This window comes from Loxodonta africana, chromosome 2 (genome assembly GCF_030014295.1).
Source record: "Loxodonta africana isolate mLoxAfr1 chromosome 2, mLoxAfr1.hap2, whole genome shotgun sequence".
In the NCBI taxonomy this organism is placed as follows: Eukaryota; Metazoa; Chordata; class Mammalia; order Proboscidea; family Elephantidae; genus Loxodonta; species Loxodonta africana.
In genome coordinates this window covers 128,880,565-128,906,268 of record NC_087343.1, presented here as the reverse complement: position 1 = coordinate 128,906,268, position 25,704 = coordinate 128,880,565, and the positions used below count along the sequence as shown (strand labels likewise).

At 36.3% G+C, this 25,704-nt stretch overlaps 1 protein-coding gene across 1 annotated transcript in view; it reads right to left on the bottom strand.

Moving 5' to 3' along the window:
- Positions 1-25,704, bottom strand: part of FBN2 (fibrillin 2) — a 292,375-nt gene that overhangs the window by 170,569 nt on the left and 96,102 nt on the right. The window contains exon 7 of the mRNA XM_064275596.1: positions 6,559-6,684. Coding sequence (XP_064131666.1) covers positions 6,559-6,684 — 126 coding nt within the window. The remainder of the gene's footprint in view (positions 1-6,558; positions 6,685-25,704) is intronic.

Below are 25,704 nucleotides of genomic sequence, written 5' to 3'. Positions count from 1 at the left end.
CTTCTCCAGGGACTTGTCCCTCCTGATAACATGTCCAAAGTAGGTGAGATGTAGTTTCAACTTCCTTGCTTCTAAGAAGCATTCTGGTTGTACTTCTTCCAAGACAGATTTGTTCATTCTTCCAGCAGTCCATGGTATATTCACTATTCTTCACCGATACCACAACTCAAAAGCATCAATTCTTCTTTGGCCTTCCTTATTCATCATCCAGCTTTCTTTTTTATATTTATATTTTAAATATTTTAGCTTTTTAGCATGTTTTAGTATATAGGAGTACTAGTTCTCTACTCTTAAAAAAATTCTTGCTGTCTTACTTTTTCATGACGCTTAGCTATCCTAAAACTTCAGACTATTGCTACTGACTGACTTCTATGAACAAAGATGGAATTAGTTCAGTTGTACTTCCTTACCTCTACTCTCAACTCCTTGACCCGAAATTTCAGTTCTAAAGTCACGGTGAATGAACTATATAGCACAATATCGTAGAATAAACTTTCATTTTAATGAGCAGAATATCACAAAAATCGGTTCACTTAACTATCTAATATATCAGCCATAGTGAGGCAGTACAGTATGCTTTGGAAGGGAAGGTTAACTTTTCAAGAATTATGCTTGTGAGCTAACCCCCAACGGCTCCATGGAAACCAGCTACATCTGAGTGCTTAAATTGGTTAATCCATGTAGAGTGCTGAGGCGGTAGATCTCGGCTGCAGTCACTGAACTGCCAAGTCATATATCCAGAGTCACAAGGCTTGGACCTTTCAACCCTAATGATTCACAGGGAAGGTTCCCTCAACCATGAAGGCTGAGGTGACAAAACAGGGCTGGGGTCAAGGTTCCACAAATTTTCAGCCTTTATCCTATCAGAGGAGGAGGGGTGGGAGCTCTTCCAATGATGCAGCTTACAAGCCCCCCCAGTTAGCACCTGGTCGCTAAACTGGATCTAATTCTGGCTTTGCTAGATCCAGGGTACTATCACAAAATGAGATGCACAAAGGGAAAATCTCACTTTTGTTGCTGCTCCAGTTCCCATGAGCTTCCCCTGTAAATGCTGCCTTTGGTCTTCATGTGTGCTACCTGGTCATTCATGCCTGTTTGCTCAACAACTGGCTAAGAGCAAAAGTTCTGTAGTAAATCTGGGAGGCCGGAATCTTGGCTCTGCTGTTTCCTACCTGTAAAACCTTTAGAAAGTTATTTTGCCTCTCTGTACCTTGATTTATTCATCTGTAAACTGGATTGATAACAGTTACCAACCTCACAGCACTGTTGTGATGATTTAATAAAATAACCCATGTAAAGTGGTTTAAGTATTATATGGGATATATTAAGCATTCAATAAAATTTACCATTATTAATATAATGTTATTTTAGTGCTTACCATCTGTTCGCTTATTCACAATAACTTATTTATTACAGGGGCAGAAAGTAGGTTTGAGTTTAGTAATCTGGACTTTCTCATTCAAGGGAGAAAAGACACAGAACATAGTTAATGTCTTAACTGTTGTTGTTAGGTGCCATCGGGTTAATTCCGACTCATAGCAACCTATATACAATAGAATGAAACACTGCCCGGTCCTGTGCCATCTTCACAATTGTGGTTGTGCTTGAGTCCACTGTGGCAGCCGCTATGTTAACCCATCTCATTGAGGGTCTTTCTCTTTTTCACTGATCCTCTACTTTACCAAGCATGACATCCTTTTCTAGGGGCTGATCCCTCCTGATAATACGTCCAAAGTATGCACGACACAGTCTCCGCATCCTTGCTTCTAGGGATCATTCTGGCTGTACTTCTTCCAAGGCAGATTTGTTCATTCTTTTGGCAGTCCATGGTATATTCAATATTCTGCACCAACACCACAATTCAAAGATGTTAACTCTTCTTCAGTCTTAACTACAATGTTGCAAATATCTTTTTGAAAGTATTTAAAGGATGACGATTTTCATGATTTTAACATTGATGACCTAAAAAGTTTTATCTGTTTCCAATTTCCTTACTTTGCTCTCCATTTTAATATGTAGTTTTCCCTTTGAGAAATATTCAGTGGATCTATTTATTATTTATTTTTAAGATGGTAATACGCTTTTGGTAATATGAGTAAAAGCAGGCACTTTTCAGTTTAGTCAAAGAAAGTTTATTTCCCACGGTTTATCAAAGCAGGGTTGGAGCTACATGCAGCAATAAAATATTATGCCAACAAGTTTCGTGAGCATAAGTAAATACATTTTTGTCACAAATCTCAAACGATAAAACACTGTGGTAATGGAACAAAGCTGAAGAGTCTTCAGAATAAACCGCAAACAACTGTCTGACACATAAAGAGCCATTGAAGAGAGACCTCCCAATACAGTAAGTCTCTTTTCCTGCCTTCCAGTTAAGTCAGGAAAAGGATAACTAGCTCAGGGAATGTTACAGAACGTATAGTCTGGAAGAAGGGATCATACAAGGACATTTGGCATCTACTCGTGTTTTACCCACCTGGAATGAAATTCAAATTAACTTATATTTTATTTTAAAAAATCTGGACAGTCTTCTGATCTATCATTGCATATTATATTGATATGTTTTGCTTCCCTCTTTACTTAAACTTATATTTAGAATAATAAATCTTTGACTAGATGAGTAAACAAAACAACTCTCTCTTTGGATGTGAAAAAAAGTTTACTCCTCGGAAGGGTCATTTTGCCCCGTGTGACAGAGTTAGGGAATTAGATTTGGGAAACAAACTGGCCCAGAAGAAATAAGACATGGCTTCAGTGGGTATCATGCGAGGTTTTTTATAATCCAGGACCCTGATTAAGTGGAGGGGAAAGTGATTCTCCTCCAGACAGACAGACACACACACATACAGAGATACACACACACACAGACACAAAGAGACAGAGAAAAAAAAATCGTGTATTCCTTTCCACTTTGGGATTAGACTTATAGCTTGTAGAGGAGACTCTCTGAATATAATCTCATGAAAGAATCCAGCAAACCAACACTATGAAATAAAACAAGCCTGGATAAAATATTTTTAGCTCATTTCACTGAATATGAAGGAAGAGTACAATTATATGTATCAAACATTAAATTAGCTGATGAATGCTCCCACGCTACCTTTTTTCCATTTCATTTGAGTATAAATGGTATATAATCAAACAAATTTTCAGCAGAAAAAGCCTCTTTCAGAATAAGACATCCCAGAGAACAAGCAGAAGATAATTCTTTCATTTAGATAGAGGGTGAAAGTCTCTGAGCTCAGAAGTACTGCCTGCAGGTAACCAAGGAGAGACAATGACATTGAAGATCTAAAAATGCCAACTTGCATTCAATGTTTATGCTTCTGGTCTCTCAATGGCAACTGAAGCAATCAAGTTATTTAAAAAAATGAAAAATAGTCATATGAAGGAAAAATTCCTTGGTAAAGATGACTGGCCTCTTTCCAAATACAATTTTAACTCTGGCCCTAGATTTTACCTTCTTTTTGGACATTTAACCAAGCCAAATAAATTAACTTATTACACACTCCACTCTCAATTAATCAACACATATTCGCTAGAAGCCTACAATATGTCAGGTACTGTCCTAGGCTCTGGTATACAACACTAAACATGAAAGAATCTCTGTCCTCAAGAATCTTACTCCAGGGTTAGAGCAATACAGTCCACAAACTAGTGTAATCAAGAAAATCAGTAACAGAATTAAAAAAACTAATATTTCACTGTCTTGTTAATGATACACCATTTTCCCAATCACTAAGACTCAAAGTGCTAGAGTGAATTTTCTTATTTCTGAGGAGACACTATAACTTAGAGACTAACAAGGTTTCTTTAAAGAATTTAATTGCTGTATGAACAGAAAAAATGAAATGTGCTATAATAGAGGAAGGATATAATTTTAAATTAAATCTGCCAATACTACTATATTTTACATTCACATTGTAATTCACATAAACAATTAAAAGGCCTCACCTTTGACAGTTGATCAAAAGTAACTGCTATAGTTATATTTCTGTTTAGAGCAAATATTAATTTTAAATTTATGGCTACATTTTTACTTTGATACCATATAAATGATACATAAACTGATTATAATTCAAAACCTGTCATTATGTGTAGCAATAGTTTACAGTCTTACCAGTCTTGCCATCAATTATATTACATAATTTAAGTAAATATTATTTGCTCTTTTACATAAAGGAAAAACATTACCCAGAAAAAATTGTTAACAATCACTTTTAAGATGTATCCAAATAAATATGATATATACACAAAAGAAAAACTTCATGAAGCTTCTAGATTCCAAATTCTAATCACTACTTCTTCTAATTCGGCTTTTCTCCACCAATGCAGAATATTAAATCACATAATTCTTTCTGGGCAATGGTTAAATGGATTCGGCTGCCTGGGCAGGAAGTAGGGAAAGAGACAACTACATTCAGGGCCTTGGCTGGTGCCTATATTACATCAACAGACCTCTTTCCTAAAGAACATGGACAAGTGGTGAATAAAGGGTTGTACTGTCTACCGCCAAACTCAAGCTTGGGTCTGTATGTTGTTTTGATGAAATGTGATGTAGAAAAGGCTCATTACATATTCAACTAAGAAGAAACACATTGTTTGATGTGTAATGTAAATGCCATAGCCACTATAATCAGTCAGTGGCTGTGGCTCTCACCTATAATCAAACACTGTCTTTGTTCATAAGTACACCACCCTTGGATCTGGTTTGGATTTTACTTCAGAAGTAAAAAGTAAAGGGTAGTGACAAAAAGTTAAACAGTGGAATAAACCCCTGAAAAAAGCCAGCAGGGAAAAAATACAAGAGAAACAGCAGCACAACTCAGACTTCCTAAGGATCACTGACTTTCTGGTCCAATTCCTGTGCGAATTCAGATAATTTTTACATCTTCCAATGATTTTTCTAAACCTCGCCACCACAGGCAGACTTTGGTTATCAATATTGTACTTAAATGGATATAAACTACTTGGGCATTCTTGCTACCAATTTCAGAGAGAACTTATTTGGTCCTTAAAACAGATGGCCACATTTTATTACCTTCTTTTTCAGGGAGCACAAAATTAGCCTGTAATAGTGTATGATGTATAAAACTATAAAGATTAATTTGGAGATGACAGTGAATGAATCAAGGCAAACATAAAATTACTCTTCTAAAAATAATATGGAATGATACATGTTCCACTGGTTTATGATATTATGGTTTCTGTGATGAAACAATAGCATGGATACCCACATTCTGCCTTCTGTCTAATAATATGGTCCACATTTCTGTTTAACCTCTTTCATTAAGCTCTAGGCTTTGCCTTTTCCCCTTTTTCTTTTCTAAAGAGAAGGACACAACTTTATATAACCAACTCATACAATATATCCCCAAACACTGTATTTTGGAAAGGAAAAGAACAGAAGTACTATATCCAACACAAAATTATTTTAGTTACTGAAGGTAAATGGCTCTAAATAAACTCCTGATTTCCCCCCCTCCACAAGAAGTAATGGTAATATGTGTTTGGTACTTTCAGTCTACCAAACTAATGCTCCCATGTAAGATCATACCAGGCATGTGGGATAAATTCGGATTTCATATATTTCTCATATACTTTTTCCCACCTCAGATAAGTTGGAGCGGCAAAAAAAAATCTCCAAAGAAAAATTTTAAAACTTTGACTTGATGAGAATACTTATGTCACATAACTGAGAATAGTTATATTCCATTGTCTTCAGAAAATTATCTAGTTAAGGAAATAAGTTGATTTAAGTAATTTAAAAATTGAAAAGGTGAACATTACACTTCAATACTACCAGAATCATCAAAATTATTATAAATATTGATATTCATTAAAGCTACACATCCTTAGATGGTTCTTGAATTTGGTAAAAATGATAAAGCTTTTTATCATGGATAAATAAAACAAGTGAATTTATTCTATTTGAAGAATGCTGACGGAACTTATACTTAAATATTAAAACTAAAATCTCATATTCCAGGACATTATTAGCTTTTTTTTTTTCCCTGGATATCTGTAATTGAGCAGAATATTCTTCCACAGGATACTTGTTATGGCAATTTCCCAATCCTTTCTGAACCAATTATGTTTGTTTTTTAACTTGGTGGTCAGTGAAGCAACACTACTCAACACAATCGAAACATTTTACTTCACAAAATATGACCCAGTACCAACTACTGAAGTATCATTTTGCACATACTGTACTTCACTTGGAATGTCTCTTTACCCTAATTTTAATTTTTGATATAATTCTGTAGGTGAAATGGGAAACTAAATGATTAAGGAAAAATACATATGGCTGGATTACTCCCATTCCTACTCTCACATAGCAACTGAGAGAACAAACCGATGCAAAACGCTCACTGTCTCTTTCCATTCAAACCCGCTGAGGTTATAATACACAAACCCATATAGAACTACATGTTACACCTACATGTTCATACTGAAATAAAGAACTTTTCATTGTGATTAGTATTCTTCAAAATGTAGTCATGTGCTACTTGGATTCAAATAAACAGTTAGGCACATCCCCCAAACAGAGGCACTTACCTTCACATTTCTGAGTAGTTTCACTCTGCTTGTGACCAGCAGGGCATCTGCACTCAAACGAGCCCACTGTATTGATGCAGTTTCCTCCCTGACATATCCCAGGAATAGCCTGGCATTCATCAACATCTGCAAGAAGAAAACATTTTCAACATAGGTATGATTAAGATTTAAAATATCTATCTATATGTTTATTTTAATGGGTAGAAGAAATTCAGTTATTCTCAAAAGAATGGGAAGAGGAGAATCAGGACTCTTTGTATGCACATATTTTAATTTATATAAATGGCATTATAAATCTCATTTTTTTTTTTCTTCCCAATTTGGAATCTTAAGACCCTTCTATGTTGTTAGGTGAATAACCCAACTGCTGCTTTGATTTGCTACAGAACATTCCTTGGAGTGAACATCAGGTTCATCTACAACTTCTCACTCCCTCAGTGAATAACGCAATGAACATCTTCTTATGTCTCTTTAGGAACTGAATGACTATGAACTTTGAGTTCTCAAAGGGACTCTTTATCTCTTTGTTATGAACTCAAAATAGAATTACTAGATCATAGAGTATACAAAGACCTAATATGAATAAATAGTGCCAGATGGTTCTTTAGAATGCCTGGAGCAGTCCTGACGCCTACCAGCAGTCTACACACCTACCAAGTAGTCTATATAGTTCGTGTTCATGAGGATCCTGTTTCCTCTTCCCTGACAACACAGTATCCGAATTTTCTTGAGCCTAGCAATTGTAAAGGGATATTATTATTTCATTTTTCATTTATCTAATAACTAATTACTATCATTGTTATCTTTTTTCATTTCTTTATCTAAAAGCTATTTACATTCCTTGAAAATCATTTTATTCGGGTTAATGTCTTCATCTTCTTTTAAATTTAAAATCTTTTCAGTTTTAGAGATTACAATTATTTTCCTCATCCATTAACTTTATCTATGGAGGAATAGAATTCCTTAATATTGACTTAATGGAATTCATGAAGACGTAATAAAGACTTTTCAGACAAATGAAAGCTGACAGGCTAACAAGAAATGTTAAAGGAAGCTCTTCAGGCAAAAGACATATGAAATGGAAATTTGGATCTATACAAAAAAATGAAGAACATGGGACATAGTAAATATGCTAATAAACAGATATTTCTCTCATTTTTAACAAACTTAAGAGGTAGTTTATTTTTTGAAAACAGTAATAACAGCAACAATGTATTTTGAAGATTATAACATACATAGAAGTAAAAACAGTATAACAAGAAAAGCATGGGGGACTAAAGGAGGAAATGGAAGAATACTATTTTAAAGTTTTTACATTATAAGTGAAGTGGTATAATATTACTTGAAAAGAAACTGCAGCAAGTTAAAAATGCATAGACAAACACTAAAAAGTAAATATAAAAAAGCTAATTATCCAATTGTGACAACAGAATCGAATACTAAAAATGTAATCAATCTAACAGAGGAAAGAGGAGAAAAAAAGAGGAACAAAAATGGGTGAGAAAAACAGACAACAAATAGCAAGATATAGGTTTAAATTCAATAATAACAATTACATAAAATGTAAAGTGTACAAACAATCCAATTTAAAAGGCTGACATTGTCAGATTTGATTTTTTTTTTTTAAACCAAGACCTGATTTTATGCTATTTATAGGAAACCCAACTCCGTGGAGCACAGCTCTACTCTGACATATGCAAGGTCACCATGAGTCAGAATCAACTCAACGGCAACGGGTTTTCAAGAAACCACCTTTGATACAGGTAAGTTAAAAGTGAGAGGATGAAAAAGATATATCATGCCCTCATTCATCAAACAAAAGCTAGAGTGGCTATGCTACTATTAAACAAAGTGCTTATCAGAAGAAGGAAAATTATCATGAATAATTTTGAATAATGACAAAGGGTTCAATTCATTAGGAAGACATGAGAATTCTAAACGTGTATGTACAGGTTACAGAACTTAAAACACCTAGAGCAAAAAGTGACAGAACTAAAAGGAGAAATAGGCAAATCCACAATTATACTTGGAAATTTCTACACTCTTCTCCCAGTAACTCATAGAAGACCGAAAATTAGTAAGTATACAGACGACCTGAACAATACTTTCAACCAACTTGACCTAGCTGACAATCAGAGGATGCCCCACAAAACTTCAGCAGAACATTCTTTCTAAGTGTGCACAGAATATTTACCATGCTCAACTATATTCTGGGGAAATATAAGAAATACAACACAGCTCATTAAATATAAAAGATTCAAATAATACAAACTATATTCTCTAAACAGAGTTCTACTAGAAATCAATAATAGAAAATATCTGAAACAGCCCCAAATATTTTGGAACTTAAAATAACATAATTTGAAATACTCTGCGGGTCAGAAGAAATCAGAAGGAAAATTAGAACATATTCTGAATTAAATGAAAATATAACATACCAAAATTGTGGGATGCAGCTAAAGCAGTACTTACAAAGGTAAATTTATAGCATTAAGTGCTTACATTACAAAAGAGAAAGGTTCAAAAGCAGTGGTCTAAATTTTCCTATTAGGAAGTTAAAAAAAAAAAAAGAGGAGCAAATTAAATCTAAATTAAACAGAAGAAAGAAAATAATAACAATAAGAATGGAGATCAATGACCTAGAAAAAGAGACAAATAATAGAGATAATGAATCCAAACTCCAGGTCTCTGGAAATACTAGTAAATTGGCAGATCTCTCTTAAGACTGATCAAGAAAGAAAGAGAAGATATAAATTACCAGTAACAGTAGCAAGAATAGGGACATCACTACAAATTCTACATGTATTAAAAGATCAAAGAAATTTTATAAACAATGTTATGGCAATAAATTCGACAACTAAGATGAAATATACAAATTCCTTGAAAGACACAACTACCAAGGCTCGTTCAAGGAAAAATAATCTGAATAAACTTATATTAATTAAAGCAATTTAATTTATACTTAAAAACTTTGTACAAAGGAAACTTCAGGCCCCAGTGGTCTTACTATAAACAGTCTTTCAAATATTTAAGTAAGAAACAGCACCAGTTTTACACAAATTCTTCCAGAAAAAGACAAGAGGGAACAAACCATTTTATTTTATTTGGCCAGTTTTACTCTGGCATCAAAGCCAGACATCTCCCTCTGGAACAAAACCCCAAAAAATCCAAAACCACTGCTGTCCAGGGATTCCGATGCACAGCAACCCTATACAACAGAGTAGAACTGCCCACAGGGTTTCCAAGGAGTGGTTGGTGGATTTACACTGCTGACCCTTTGGTTAAGCAGCCTAATTTTAACAAAATTTTGGCAAGTTGGCTCTATATAAGAAGGTCAATACATCGTGACCAGTGGTTACGCATCCCAGGAATACAAGGTTGAGTCAACATTCAAACACCATCGAATATAATTCACCTTATTAACAGACAAAAGAAGTGAAAAAACAGAATCATCTCAATAAATGTGGAAAAAGCAAGTGACAGAATTCAACATCCATTCATGATTCAAGAAAAAAAAACCTCAGTAAACCAGGAATATAAAAGAACTTCAAGTTATTTTTATAAGAAAACACAAAAACAAAAAAAACAAAACAAACCAACAACAACAACAAAAAAAAAAACTACAGCTAACATATACTATAGGGGATTTGGAATAAAAATTTTTTGGTCTAGTTTTTAAACTAGACAAATCACTGTATATGAAAATAAATATATAACCTCACGCAAATTTATGTTATCATCCATTAAAATAGGATAACAACAGATTTACTGTTGTATTTTTAATAAGAAAATAATATATGCTTGTAACAAATGTTAAAAATACAGACTTCTTTTCCTACACACACATGCAGGATGGTAGTCCGTTCAAGAACAAGGTCCTACTATCTGTTGTTCTCCATCTTGCCTTTCTCATTAAAAAAATACTTTTTTCCATATCAGTACAGATAGATTTACTTCACTATTTTTTTTTGGCCAGTCTACAGTTTTGGTGTATTTTAGTGTGTAAATTAAAGAATTCAAACCTAAAAAACAGCTTAGCACCTATATTATTTCTCACTCACTTTAGCTATCTATGTATAAAACCAAATTACAACAGAATAAAGTCTTCCTATACTAAAATGAAAGTAGAACTCATTGTCTTAGAACATCTGATTCAAACAAGTAGCAAATTGAATGAAATCAATGCAAAAAGTTTATATACTCAATAGTTTAATTCAGAATATTTCAAATAGTATTATTTTAAAATATACTACATTCCCACCTTCATTAGAGTATGGTAGAAAACATCGCTAGAAACTTCATTTCCTGGCAGATAAATCAGAGAATGAATACCATGGTGTAAGTAAAAAACTGAGGCCAAACCCATAAATCCCTTAATACTATTCATAAAGTTTTAGACTAAACTACATATTTTTCAGATGCAGTAATTTTTTCAAAGGAAAAAGCAATCCTACATTAAGGGTTTATTCTATAATTGCCTAAAAATATATTTTCCTAGAAGGATAAAGAAAACCTTTGTTTTTGAAATATCCTAGATTACCCAGCTGTACAGAATTAATTTCTTTTTAGGTAGAACAAGTTAGCACTTAAAATAAAACAAGAAATTTAAAAGCAATCTTGTGGAAACATATAAATGCTCTCTATAAAAACAGAAAAAGCAAGCCTCGGGCCTTTAAACTATACAAGAATTTCTACATCTCCAAAGTCTTAGAATAAGCAACTAACAACGTCTGATTTGGAAACCCTGGTGGTGTAGTGGCTAAGAGCTATGGCTGCTAACCAAAAGGTTGGCAGTCCGAATCCACCAGCCACTCCTTGGAAACTCTCTGAGGCAGATCTACTTTGTCCTATAGGGTCGCTATGAGTCAGAATCAACTTAATGGCAACAGGTTTATTTTTTTTAATGTCTGATTAATTTCCACTGTCCAGAGTGTACAGATATATTTCTGTTCATTCCCCCAGTTCAGGCCCAAACTTATTAATTCTTTAAATACTGAATTACTTCAAAGCATTTTAAAGCAATAAAATGAAATCTTCTGAAATGTAAACCTTGTATAATCATTTCAGTCCATGTCTATTGAAGTTTTAATAATGCAAAAAAAAAAAAAAAAATGCAACAACACAGCAATTCTTCTAGTTTATGAATCCATTTATTTTTCATCTTCTCCAAGTAAGCTAGTCCTAAAAGGTTAAACTTATTTCATCAAATAAATTAGTATTAGAACATAAATTATTTTTAGGCCACTTCCAAATATGAAAAAATATGCAGTTATATGGACACAAATGATCTATTTAATTTATATCCATGGGAACCAAAGACCAATTCCTATTACTATATTTAATAGTGTGTGTTTCCTAACTTTGCTTATTACCACATGAGATCCATTTTTAAAATGAAAGTTTTTATTTCTATATTCCATAGTTATTCATACACAGTTCTTTTACTCCAATAAAAATGAATATCAGTCTTTAAGTATTAAAATTTAAAATCAGGTCTGTCTCTATATGTAACCTGAGAAATACACGGTACCCTGGCAACTATATTAACTTCCTAGGGCTGCTGTAACAAAGTACAACACATTGGGTGGCTTAAAACAACAGAAATTTACTCTTTCACATTTCTGGCCACAAGTCCGAAATCAAGCTGTCGGCAGGGCCATGCTTCCTTTCAAGGCTCCAGGGAAGAATCCTTCCTTGCCTCATCCTAGCTTCCGGTGGTTGTCAAAAATTCTTGGTATTCTTTGGCATGGAGATGCATCACTCCAAGCTCAGCCTCCACGGTCTCATGGTGTTCTTCCTATGTGTTTGTGTCTCTACGTTTCTCCAAATTTCCCACTTTTTATAAGAATACGGATCATTGGATTTAGGGTCCACTCTAACGCAGTATGATCTAATTTCAACTTAACTGTATTTGCAAAGACGTTATTTCTAAATAAGACCACATTCACAGGTATCAGGTGTTAGGACTTGGTATTTCTTGAGAGAGCACAATTCAACCGGTAACAGAAACCACTCAATATGGCTTGATTCAGCCAGGATACCCATTAATATGTGATGCACAAATATCAAATGCTGAGCAAATGATCATCGCAACAAGAAAATATTGACAACTTAAGTGTAGGGCTCTGAACTTGTAATAAAAAAAGAACTAGAACCTAGCATGAGAGCCTTGGTCACGCAGTGGTTAAAGCGCTCAGCTGCCAACTGAAAGATTGGTTGTTGGAACCATGAGTAGCCCTAGGGAGAAAGATGTGGCAGTCTGCTTATATGAAGATTTACAGCCTGGGGAACCCCATGGGGCAGTTCTACTCTGTACTACAAGGTCACTATGAGTCGGAACGGACTCCACAGCAGCGGGTTAAAACCTAGCGTGCTTCTGTCTCGGTGTTTCTCGTATCAGCAAATGTCATCACCATTTATCTCGCTGTTACAGTCAGAAACCTGAGAGATAAACTTGGCTCTTCCTGTTGCTTATCTCACAGCATTCCCTCAGCAGCCAGTGCTTACACCTCAAATCTGTCCCTCTGCCACTACTCTGAGCTCAGCCTCCATTACACTGCAGGACGTACTACTGTTCTACTGTAAGAACCTTCTAACTGGTTTCTTGCCTCTACTCTGGCCCCCTGAAATTGACTCTCTACAGAGTAACTAAAACAATCCTATTATAAGCCGCATGTAATTACCGCAGATGGCGGCAGTGGGTTAATTACCTCAGAAGTCTGTAAGACACCGCCACACTATCTTCTGGTATCATGTGTTACTCTAGGGAAGTCTGAGACCTGTTGTAATATTCCCATAAGAAAACTTGCTTATTCTGGGCATATGCCCGCAGGATTCTCCTTATCTTCTCTCTTTATTGAAGTTTTTTTTTTTTCTTCTTCTTTTTTGTTGTAAAGTATATATACAACAGAATATTTGCCAATTCAACATTTTTCAATCTGCAGATTGAAGTCTTTATTTTAGAAATGTTTTCTTCTATTTTGTGTTCAAATGTTTTTTTTTTTACAGTTTCATTCACCAATTCTCCTTTGTTTGATTTCACTATGTAGCAGATCTCTAAAATCACTGTTTACTGTTCTCTTACATTCTGATTTGTGTGATTTTCTCAAGTTTAACCTCCATGTCACTGATTTATTTTTTCAGTTGTAAGTATGTATTATTCGCTTTCATTTAGGTAAAGTTTAAATATTCTACTTCTTTCTTTAGTACTATCATTTATTTCATTTGATGGTCATTTTTAAACTCTCAAACTTTCTTTGAGCACTTTTTTTTTTTTTAAAAAAAAGGACCATCTAGCTCTTAATTTCTTCAGGATAAGGAGACATACTGGAACTTTGTATTTATTTGGACAACTCTTCTTTGATGTATGCTTTTATCTGCCCTTTCCTTATGTTCTTTTTCTCCTTTCACTTTCTTCAGGTTTTACAGTGTAGGCTGCTTATTCTTTTCTCATTACTACTCATCTTTAAATGGGGCCATTTCCTGCTGACACACAGATGGGGAGGGCTGAGACGAGATAAGCTGGTTTAAAAACTTCCATTGGACATATTATTGGGCTCAATGCCTGAAACAGTTTCTCGACAATCTCCCTGCCTCCATTTGTGTTTTGTATGTGTTTTTGTGTGCCCATTTTCAGCTTTCAGGTGGTGGTGTGGCTCCCATCTTTCACCCTTTAAGTTACATATGCTCTGAGCTGCTCACTAGTGATCTCTGCCTCCTCTCTTCTCTCCCCCTGCTTTACCTCAACAAGTGTGTCTGGGTTGGATGGCTCGGTAGAGGATACCAGAAACCGCATGTCCCCAGGGTCTCTCCTTAAGCTCTCCCGTTATTGCTGGGGTCTGAAACAGTTCTCTTTCTCACAGGGACATTCTCCTCTCCAACTGAACATCCACAACTCTAGCTCTCTGCTCTTAGTAAGTTCAAACACTGAACAGCCTTTCAGGATGCTGACACTTGAGAGTAAATGCTAAGAAAATTCTCCCTGTCCCAGTGACTTTCCAGCAATATATGAGTTCATCACTGCTTTTAACTAGGGGTTTTAGGATTTTATTTTAGAATGTGTTTGCTCTCTATTCACTTTCAGGTTATTCATTTTCTCTTACAGTTCTAGTGACTAGAAGTCTGAAATCAAGGTGTTGGCAGGGCCATGCTTCCTTTCAAGGTTTGCTGGGTTCAAAGCTAGGGAATGGAGTAAAAACTACCTCTAGTTTGCTTCTTTAAATGGAAGTTTCTATAATTCAGTGTTTTTTAAGTAAAAATTTTTTTTGATTGTAGGGCAATGGCTTGTGTTCATACAGCATAAATTAGAAGTTAGACTTTGTAATAATCTGGTTAACTAGGTCAATATGGACAGCCAAGATGAATTTGTTTTGGCTGCAACTATCTTTAATAACTTCCATTTTTCAGAAAGAAAAAAAAGACCAGACTTGCTGGTCTGACCGAGACTGGAGAAGCCCGGATAGTATGGCCCCTGGAAACCCTTATAGCTCAGTAATGAAGTCACTTCTAAGGTTCACCATTCAGCCAAAGATTAGACAGGCCCAAAAAAACAAAACGAGAAGAAATGGACATACCAACCCAGGGGCAAGGATGAGAAGGCAGAAGGGGACACGAAAGCTGGTAATAGGGAACCCAAGGTTGAGAAGGGAGAGTGTTGACACATTGCAGAGTTGGCAACCAATGTCACAAAACAATATGTGTATTAATTGTTTAATAAGAAACTAGTTTGCTCTGTATACCTTTACCTAAAGTACAATTAGAAAAAAAAAAAAAGATTACAGCCCCCTACTCCCACCAAAAAAAAAGATAAGAACTTCTATTTTTCCAAAGAGGTAAGTTTTGAGATGTTTGGAGTAATTTAAAAGCCTAATTCCTAAATATAAAATAACATAAATTGCTAATTAGGCAAAGCTTAATTTAATATATTTTAAAATATTTTAAGTGGACACGGTTCATTTGATAAGCTAAAATACACCAAACCACGCCCTTATCTTAAATAACACATCACTTCTAATTAGAGGAGATCCATAAGACTGTAAAGATTAAAAAAGAAACTGTAAGAAAATAGTACAACATATGCACATGATAGCTTGACATTTAATATTGTCTCTAAATATTCTTGGAAAAGGGCTTAATGCCATCTTTAAATCTTTTTCATGATAATTTAAATTTTAAGGCCTGTAGGGTCACTATGAGTCAGAATTGAATCAGCGGCAGTGGTTATTAGGAATGGAGCCCTGGTAGCACAGTGGTTAAAGCACTCAGCTAACTAAAAGAACAGCAGTTCAAACCCACCAGTCACTCCACAGGAGAAAGATGTGGCATTCTGCTTCCGTAAAGATTTACAGCCTCAGAAACTCTATGGGGCCGCTATGAGTCGTAATCGACTGATGGCAGTGGGTTTGGTTTTTATGCTAGTAAACGTTGGTTCATTAATGTATAACAAAACAGAAGAAAATACAAGACTAAATGTGGGTGACCAGAGTTAGGCACAAGGCCTAGAACTTAAGGGGCTCTCAATATTAAAGCAGTCAAGGATTGCTCTGGCAGACCTCTAACTTTATATTGCATAGCACCTAAGGAACATACACCTTTCTGACATTGTTTATTTAAGTCCAAAATGTCGTTACGGCAATAGTTAAAAATAAAAAAATGTACTGATTTCCTAGCAACTTAATTAAAAAAGAAAGGAGCATCTTAATTTTCTACTGGCTCTTATTTTTCACAAAGTTATCCTGTTCGTTGCAAGATTGTATTTCATTCTCTCTTAAGCTATAGGTAAGGTGATTAACTAATTGCATCAGACACAGGATATTATTATGTTCTGAACTTCAGAAACGTTCACCTTGGCTAATATGACCCATGTTTTAAAACCAATACTAAGTAAGCTGTTTACAGTTTTCATCTAAATAGCTGAAATTGTGCTTGCAACCCTATAAAACTATAAAAAAGTATGACATGAATCTACTCTATTTTATTATTTTTTTCACACCCCATCTCTTCCAAAGTAAATTGGCATAAGCATTTGGGTAACAGTCTAAGAATTTAAAGGGAAAAATGACATCACTGTAAGATGTAGTCTTAAAATATCCTGAATTGAAGATTAGGATTTAATTGAAAACTTTCTGACTATGCCATGGTTTTGAAATAAAGCAGAACTTTTACAACTTGCTTTTCTAGGCATTTTAACCATGTGACAAATTTCATTTTGCTCCTGTTGCTGTACTAATCCATTAGATTTTTGGGCAAATGGAGTGCAAAGCTTATCTCTGCTGCATAAACAACATCAAATAAACAAGCCTTCAGACATTACTAAATACTCAAGGGCATTCAAAAAGTTTGAGAACAGATCATATATATATATTTTTTCTATAATTGTGTTCTGAAAAATTAGGCCTCTTTGGTAAAACATCGAAGTAGAAAAACTTGTATAAATACAGAAAATGAGGGGAGTCAATAATTTGGGATGTTTCGGTTGAAGTTAAGGAATTTTCTCAACTTGGACTGTTTCTTTCTCTGAAATATGGTATTCTTTTGAAATATTTTAATCTTAATCCCATTTGCTAGTTCAAAAGCTATTTACTGCACATGGACTACATGCTGGGCACTGTCTTAGATGCTTCACAGACATTAGTGAATAAATCAAATTTTTGCCATCATGGAGCTCACGGCTGGGGGAAAATAAAAACAATAAATACCAAAAACCAAACTCAGTGCCGTCGAGTTGATTCTAACTCATAGTGATCCTATAGGACAGAGTAGAACTGCCCCATAGAGTTTCCAAGGAGCACCTGGAGGAGTCAAACTGCTGACCTTTTGGTTAGCAGCCGTAGCCCTTAACCACTATGCCACCAGGGTTAGGTAAGCAATTATGTTAGAAGACAATAAGTGTTATAAGGACAAAGAAAAAGCATACATCTAGTAAACCTATGGAGTAATTTATCCTTAATAGCAAACTATATGAAGTATATAGATGATATGATAATCTGTATACTAATCTAATAAATCTATATAGTATAGTAAATAGTCTATAGGATATAGTATAGTATATCTTCTACATAAGTAATGGCTGTTTTATCAATAACTATATAATCAGACTGATATTCATATCAAAGATATAGAATTTTACTATCCATAGTAAACAACAGATTAAAGTGGCATTTAACTCAATTTCATCATTCATTCATATGATTTGTGGTAGTTACTAATCCAAAAGACAAAAACCTCAAAAAACCATCCTCATGATGGTGCTGCTACAGACAGAAGCGCCATGCTGTCCCTCTGCAGCAAAGACCTGAAAAACTAAGTAAAACAGATACAAATGTCAATCCTAGAACCCTAGGCATCAAATGAAGGAATAAAGAACTCGATCAACCATCAAATGGAATAAGAAACTGACAGAGAACAAGGAGAATTATGAAGTGGAGGTCCTCTACCAGCTAACACGGCACAGATTCCCCATTTTGGACTATGGCCACCAAGGAACACAGACAGGGAATACGGAAAGGCAACCTCATGGAGCTCCCAACAGGATACAGAACATCCGGTAACCAGGGAAACACGCTTTCCCACCCCTCACCCTTCTTCCCTGAACATGACCTTTGCCGCTTTCCAAAGGGTCACGGTTGCTTGGCCGGAGAGCTCACTGCCCCCCGGATTCACCACCTTGGATCTCAGTTACCAAGAACCACGGACAGGGAGGAAGGGAAGGCAACTTCATGAAGCTCCCAACAGGAGACAGAGCACCCAGTAGCCAGGAATACACTTTCCCATCCTCTACCTTTCTTCCCTCTACTCGGCCTCTGTCACTTTTCAAAGGGCCATGGTTGCTTGGCAGGAGAGACACTAGCTCACTGCTGTCATGGGCTGACCCATCCCCACCAGCCAGGCCCTTCAGTGCAATTTTTCTTTTTTGTTATTTTTTCCGATTTTTTGGCTTTTTCTGGTTGCTTCTCTCTCTCTCCCTTGCTTTCTTTCCTTTTTCCCACTTAGCGAGTCCTGTGTGCTGTCCCCTCCCCTTCTTGACAGACTGTGCCACACCACTTGGCTAGAGAGCCACTAGGCACACGGCCACCTCAGGTCTGTATTGCCCCTGCCAGTGGGCTCCCTCAGTGCCATTTTTTGTTTTATTTTTTTTCTTCTTTGTTTCTTCTTTCTCTAACCCTTTCTTTCTTTCCTTTCTCTCATCGACCTGGCTCCGTGTCTGTCCCTGCCCCTTTTTGACGGACCTTGCCACACCACTTGGCTGGGGGGCCACTGGCACAAGGCCTCCTCAGGTCTCTACTACCCGCGACAACCAGGTCTCACAGTGCCATATTTTTCGGTTTGTTTGCTTTTTTTTTTTTTTCCTGTTTTCTTCTCTCTCTCTCTCCCTTCTTTCTCATCCTTTCTTCCATGCACCTAGCCTTGTTAATCACTCCTGCCCCTTCCTGAAGGGCCGTGCTGCACTGATTGGCTGGAGAGTCACAGGCATGCTGCCTCCATCACTGACTGGCTCCATCAGCACCATTTTATTTATTTATTTATTTAGTTTGCTTGTTTGTGTGCCAACCCCTCCCACCCTTCTCAACAGACTGTGCACTACTGCTTGGCTAGAGAGCCTCTGGCACACGGCCTCCCAGGGTCTATGCTGCTCCCACAGGCCAGCTCCCTTAGCACCCTATTTCTTATTTTCCTTTCTACCTTTTTCTTCTCCCTCCCACCAAGGTCCTGCTCTGCCTCTGCCCCTTCCTGACTGGCTGTGCTGTGCCACTTGGTGAGAGAGACATCAGCTCACTGTCACCCCAATTCTGCCCCACCCACAACAGCTGGCTCCCCCACATTTTCTTTGTTGTTGTTGTTTTTATTTTTTGTTTGTTGGTTTCCTCTCTCTCTTTCCCCTTTTTCCTTTCCATTCTCCTGCTCACCTAGCCCTGTGCACCACCCATGCCCCTTCTCGACAGGCTGAGCCGCACTGCTCAACTAGAGAGCCACCAGCACACAGCCTCTCTGAGTCTGTCCTGTCCCACCCACCAAATCCTACTGTGCCACCATTTTATTTACTTTTTTTCCTTTTTGCTTTTGGTTTTCTTTCTTCTTTCACTCACCCATTTAGCTCTGCACATCACATTCTCTCCCTTCTCTCCTGCCTATCAGCAGTACATGCTGTGTGCAACTCCACATGGTACGCAGGACTCCACCCTGCACTGTCCCTACCCTGCCAGCCCCAATTAGTGCTGCAAACTACCCAAACCCACCTCTCCACACCCACTGGACTTGGCCTGTTGCACCATAGCTGAGTGACTGGCACTGCCCAACTGGACAAGGTGATGAGAAATATCGTGCCCACAGGTGAGGTAAGCCTGCCCAGACATAACCAAATAAAACAAAAAAGTAAGACAAAACAAACAAATCTGCAATCAATAAACAAAGAAAATAATTCCTGAATGTCCCGGAGACAGCAGGTGATATTAAAATATATTTTAAAAAACAGGACAGAATGGTTCCAGAAAGTGACCAAAATAAACCACCACCAGGTGATTTCTGGTAGAAGAAAAAGCACTGGAACTACCTAAAAAAAAAAAAAAACTAATAGGGAATTCAAAACACTAATATTCAGGGTTCTCCAAGAGATGAAGTTATTAAATGCAGAGAAAAACAAGGAAAAAACAGACAAAATTACGGAAAATACAGACAAAATCAGGCAAAACACAGACAAAGAAATATAAGAATTCAGGAAAATAAACAGCTGGAAACCATACGAAAACAGCAATTAGAAATCCAAAAGATAAACAACAAGATTTCAGAAATGGACAGGGCAATAGTACCTTTTAGGAATAAATATGAAACAATGGAAGACAGGTTCAGTGAAACTGAAGACAAATCCTTGGATACCACTTTGCATGAGAAGAAATCAGAGAAAAGAATGAAGAAAAATGAAGAAACCCTGAGAATGATGTGGGATACAATCAAAAGCAAAAATTTGTATGTGATCACAGTTCCAAAACAGGGAGAGAAAATGGAAAACACAGACAGGATCATTGAAGATTTGCTGACAGAAAAGTTCCCTAATATCACAAAAGATAAAAAGCTGACCATCCAAGAAGCTCAAAGAATCCATACAGGGCAGATTAAAAAAGAAATCACCAAGACATATCATAATCACACTTGCTAAAACCAAAGACAAAGAAAGAATCCTGAGACAGCTGGAGAAAATCGAAAAGTCATCCATGAAGGGGAAACAATAAGACTAAACTCTGATTACTCGGCAGAAACCATGCAGGTAAGGAGGCAATGGGATGACATATTTAAAAAGTTGAAACAAACAAATAAACAAAACTGCCAACCAACAACAATACATCATGCAAAACACTCTCTCAAATATGATGGTGAAATTAGGACATTTTCAGATAAAGAGAAATTAAGGAGATATGTAAAAATCAAACCAAGATTATAAGAATTATAAAAAGGAATCCTTCAGTTAGAGAACCAAGAATATTAGACAACAACCTGAATCTAGGACACAGGACAGTATCAGCCAGAAACCAACCTAGGTAATGTACTCTTAAACCAAAACTAAATGATTTACAACAGGGAACCAAAGAGGTCAATCTGTAAATGACTACAACGTTGGAACAATAAAAGAAAGAATAAATGGTGTAGGTATAGAATCACCAAATGGAGAGGAACTCAAGGCAATATCAAGTAATAAAAGACTGGTTTAAATTTAGGAAGAAAGGAGTAAATTTTGAGGTAACCACGAAGAAAATTAACAAACCAACTCGTCAAAACAAAGAAGAAAAACATAAAGTCTTGGTAAACGGAACAGCTACCAAAGAAAGAAATGAGAAAAAAATCCACAAAAAAAGGAATTCAGCACAGGAGTAAGAGGAGCAAGGAAAATGTTAGCGTCACCAAAAAAAAAAAAAAAAAATCCCACAAAATGACAGCAATAAACTTACACCTACTAATAATCATACTGAATGTAAGTGGCTTAAATGCACCCATAAATAGACAGAGAGTGATAGAATGAATAAAAAACAGGAGTCATCAAAATGCTATCTACTAGAGACACACCTTAGAAACTAAGACATAAATATATTCAAAATCAAAGGATAGAAAAAATATATCAAGCAAACTGCAACCAAAAAAGAGTAGGTGTGGCAATACTAACCCCAGATAAAACAGACTTTGAAACAAAATCCACCAAAAAAGACAAGGAAAGATATTATATAATGATAAAAGGGGCAATCCACCCTGAGTACATAACCATAATAAATAGCTACACACCTAATGACAGGGCTCCAGAATACATGAAAAAAACTCTAACAGCACTGAAAAGAGAAATTGACAGCTTCATAATAATAGCAGGCAACTTCAACACACCACTCTCGGTAATGGACAGAACACCTGCAAGAAATTCAACAAAGATACAGAAGCTCTTAAGGCAACAATCAACCAACTTGACTTCATAGGCATATATAGAACACTCTACCCAACAGTAGCAAAGTTTACATTCTTTTCTAATGCACATGGAATGTTCTCCAGAATACACCACATCTTAGGACACTGATATAACACAAAGCATCTTCTCTGGTCACAACACCATAAAAGTAGAAATTAACAATAGGAAAAGCAAGAGACAAAAATCAAATACATAGAAACTGAATAACACGTTGCTTAAAAACAACTGGGTAACAGAAGAAATCAAAGATGGAATAAAAATATTCCTAGAATCAAAGAATGAAAATACATCTTACCAAAACCTTTGGGACACAGCAAAAGCAGTGCTCAGAGGTCAATTTATAGCAATAGATGCACACATCGAAAAAGGGACAAAATCAAAACATTAGTTATATAACTCGAACAAACAAATAGAAGAGAAAAAGAGGCCCACAGCCACCAGAAGAAAGGAAATAATAAAGTTCGGAGCAGAAATTAATGAAATAGAGAATAGAAGAAAACAACAGAAAGAATCAGCAAATCCAAAAGTTGGTTCTTTGAAAGGATCAACAAAATTGACAAACCACTGGACAAACTGACAAAAGCAAAATAGGAAACAATGCAGATAACCCAAATAAGAAATTACATGTGGGACATTACAACAGGCCCAACAGAAATAAAAAGGATCATAACTGAGTACTATGAAAAACTATACTCCAACAAATTTGAAAACCTAGAGGAAATGGACAAATTTCTAGAAACACACTACCTACCTAAACTAATACAAACTGTAGTCAAAAATCTGAACAGATCCATAACAAAAGAGGAGACTGAAAAGGTAAAAAACAAAAAAAAACTCCCAACAAAAAAAAGCCCTGGCCCAGATGGCTTCACTGGAGAATTCTACCAAACATTCAGAGAAGAGCTTGCACCAGCACTACTCAAACTATTTCAGAACACAGAAAAGGAACGGATACTTCCAAATTCATTCTACAAAACCAGCATAACTCTGATATCAAAACCAGGCAAAGACACTAAAAAAAAAGAAAATTACAGACCAATATCTCCTATGAATATAGATGCAAAAATTCTTAACAAAATTCCAGCCAATAGCATCATATAAAAAAAAATAATACACTACAAGTGGGATTAACACCAGGTATGCAAGGATGGTTCGACATTAGAAAATCAATCAACATAATCCACCACATAAATAAAACAAAGGAATCACATGAAAATCTCAATCAATGCAGAAAAGGCATTCGATAAAGTCCAATACTCATTCCTCATAAAAACTCTCAATTAAATAGGTATAGAAAGGCAATTCCTTAACATTATAAAGGGCATCTATACAAAACCAGGAAACCCTGGGGGCATAGGGGTTAAGTGCTACGGCTGCTAACCAAGAAGCCGGCAGTTCGAATCCGCCAGGTGCTCCTTGGAAACTCTATGGGGCAGTTCTACTCTGTCCCATAGGGTCACTATGAGTTGGAATCGACTCGACGGCAGTGGGTTCGGTTTGGGTTTTTTAATACAAAACCAACAGCCAACATCATTCTTTACTGGGAGAGGCTGAAAACATTCCCCCTGAGAATAGGAACAAGACAAGGATGCCTTTTATGCTATTAAACGTTGTGCTGAAAGTCCTAGCTATACAAATAAGGCAAGAAAAAGAAATAAAGGGCATCTAAATTGGTAAGGAAGAAATAAAACTATCCTTACTTGTGGATGATATGATACTATACATAGAAAACCCAAAGGACTCCCCAAGAAAAGTACAGAAACTAACAGAAAGTTTCAGCAGAGTAGAATACAAAATAAATATACAAAAAACAGTTGCATTCCTATACACCAATAAAGAGAACTACGAAAAGGAAACCAGGAAATCAATACCATTTATAATGGCCACTAAAAAATAAAAATTTAGGAATAAATCCAGGGACATAAAAGATCTACAAAAAGAAAAATCACAAAACACAACTGCAAGAAAACAAAAAGACCTACATAAACGGAAAAACATACCATCCTCACAGATAGGCAGACTCGACATTGTGCAAATGTCCATTTTACCCAAAGCCATCTACAAATTCAATGCAATTAAACACGTGCTCATCAAAACACTTCGCCAAAAGAGTAAAAAGAGAGCCTACAGTCTGGGAAAAAATTTTTGGTATGACAAATCCAAAAAAAGTCTAATCTCTAAAATCTATAGAAAAATTCAACACCTTTACAACAAAAAGACAAATAATCCCTTTAAAAAAATGAGCAAAGGATATGAACAGGCACTTCACCAAAGAAGACATTTAGGTGGCTACCAGATACCTGAGGAAATGCTTGCAATCACCAGTCTCACAGAAATGCAAATCAAATTACAACGAGATACCACTTCACCCCAACATTACTGGCATGAATCTGGAGGACATTATGCTGAGTGAAATAAGTCGATCATAAAAGGACAAATACTGTATTATTAAAACTTAAGAAAAGGTTTACTAACAGAAAGAAACAATCTTTAATGGTTATTAGGGTGGGGAGGGAAAAACACTAGCTATAGACAATAGATGAGCGGTTACTTTGGTGAAGGCTAAGATAGTACACAATACTAGAGAAGTCAGCACATCTTGACCAAGGCAAGGTCATGGAAGCTTCACAGACACACCTGAACTTCCTGAGGGACCAAATTACTGGGCCGAAGGCTGGGGACCACAGTCGTGGGGGACATGTAGCTCAACTGACATACCACAGTTTTTAAAGAAAATGTTCTACACTCTACTTTGGTGAGTAGCGTTTGGGATCTTAAAAGCTTATGAGTGGCCATCTAAGTTATTCCACTGATCCCACCCCATCTGCAACAAGGGAGAGCGAAGCAAATCAAAGACACAAGGGGAAAGATTAGTCCAAAGGACTAATGGACCACAACTTCCACAGCCTCCACCAGACTGAGTCCAGCACAACTAGATGGTGCCCAGCTACCACCACAGACTGCTCTGACAGGGATCAAAATAGAAGGTCCTGGACACAGCTAGAGAAAAATGTAGAACAAAATTCCAACTTACAGAGACCAGTCTTACTGGTCTGACAGAGACTGGAGAAACCCCGAGAGTATGGCCCCCAGACAACCTTTTAACTCAGTAGTGAAGTCGCTTCTGAAGTTCACCCTTCAGCCAAAGAGTAGACAGGCCCATAAAACAAAACAAGCCTAAAGAGGCACATCAGCCCAGGGGCATGGACTAGAAGGTGTGGGGGGCGGGGGAGGGGACAGAAAAGCCGGTAATGGGGAACCTAAGGTTGAGAAGAAAGAACATTGACATGTCATGGGTTGGCATCCAGTGTCACAAAACAATATGTGTATTAATTGTTTAATGAGAAACTAGTTCACTCTGTAAACCTTCATCTAAAGTACAAAAAAAAACCTTAAGTCTACCGCTGACAAGACTTTTACATGCAATTAAAAATCAAGTAGTTACTTTGTGAGTGATACGGTCCTCTCTTGGGAATCTCTATAGTTTTAACTTGAAAAAAGTTTACACATAGACTGTTTTTAATATCATCTTTTTAAAATAATAAAACTCTTAAAAAATTTTGGCAGCTACATTTGTTGTCAAAAGGTATTTACCAAATTATACAGAGAGCTCACATCTTATTATTCAATGAAGTAAAGGTATGTTAAAAAAAAAAAAAAAAGGTATGTAAAGGCCCCCTCAAACCACAACTCTCCTCTTAGGG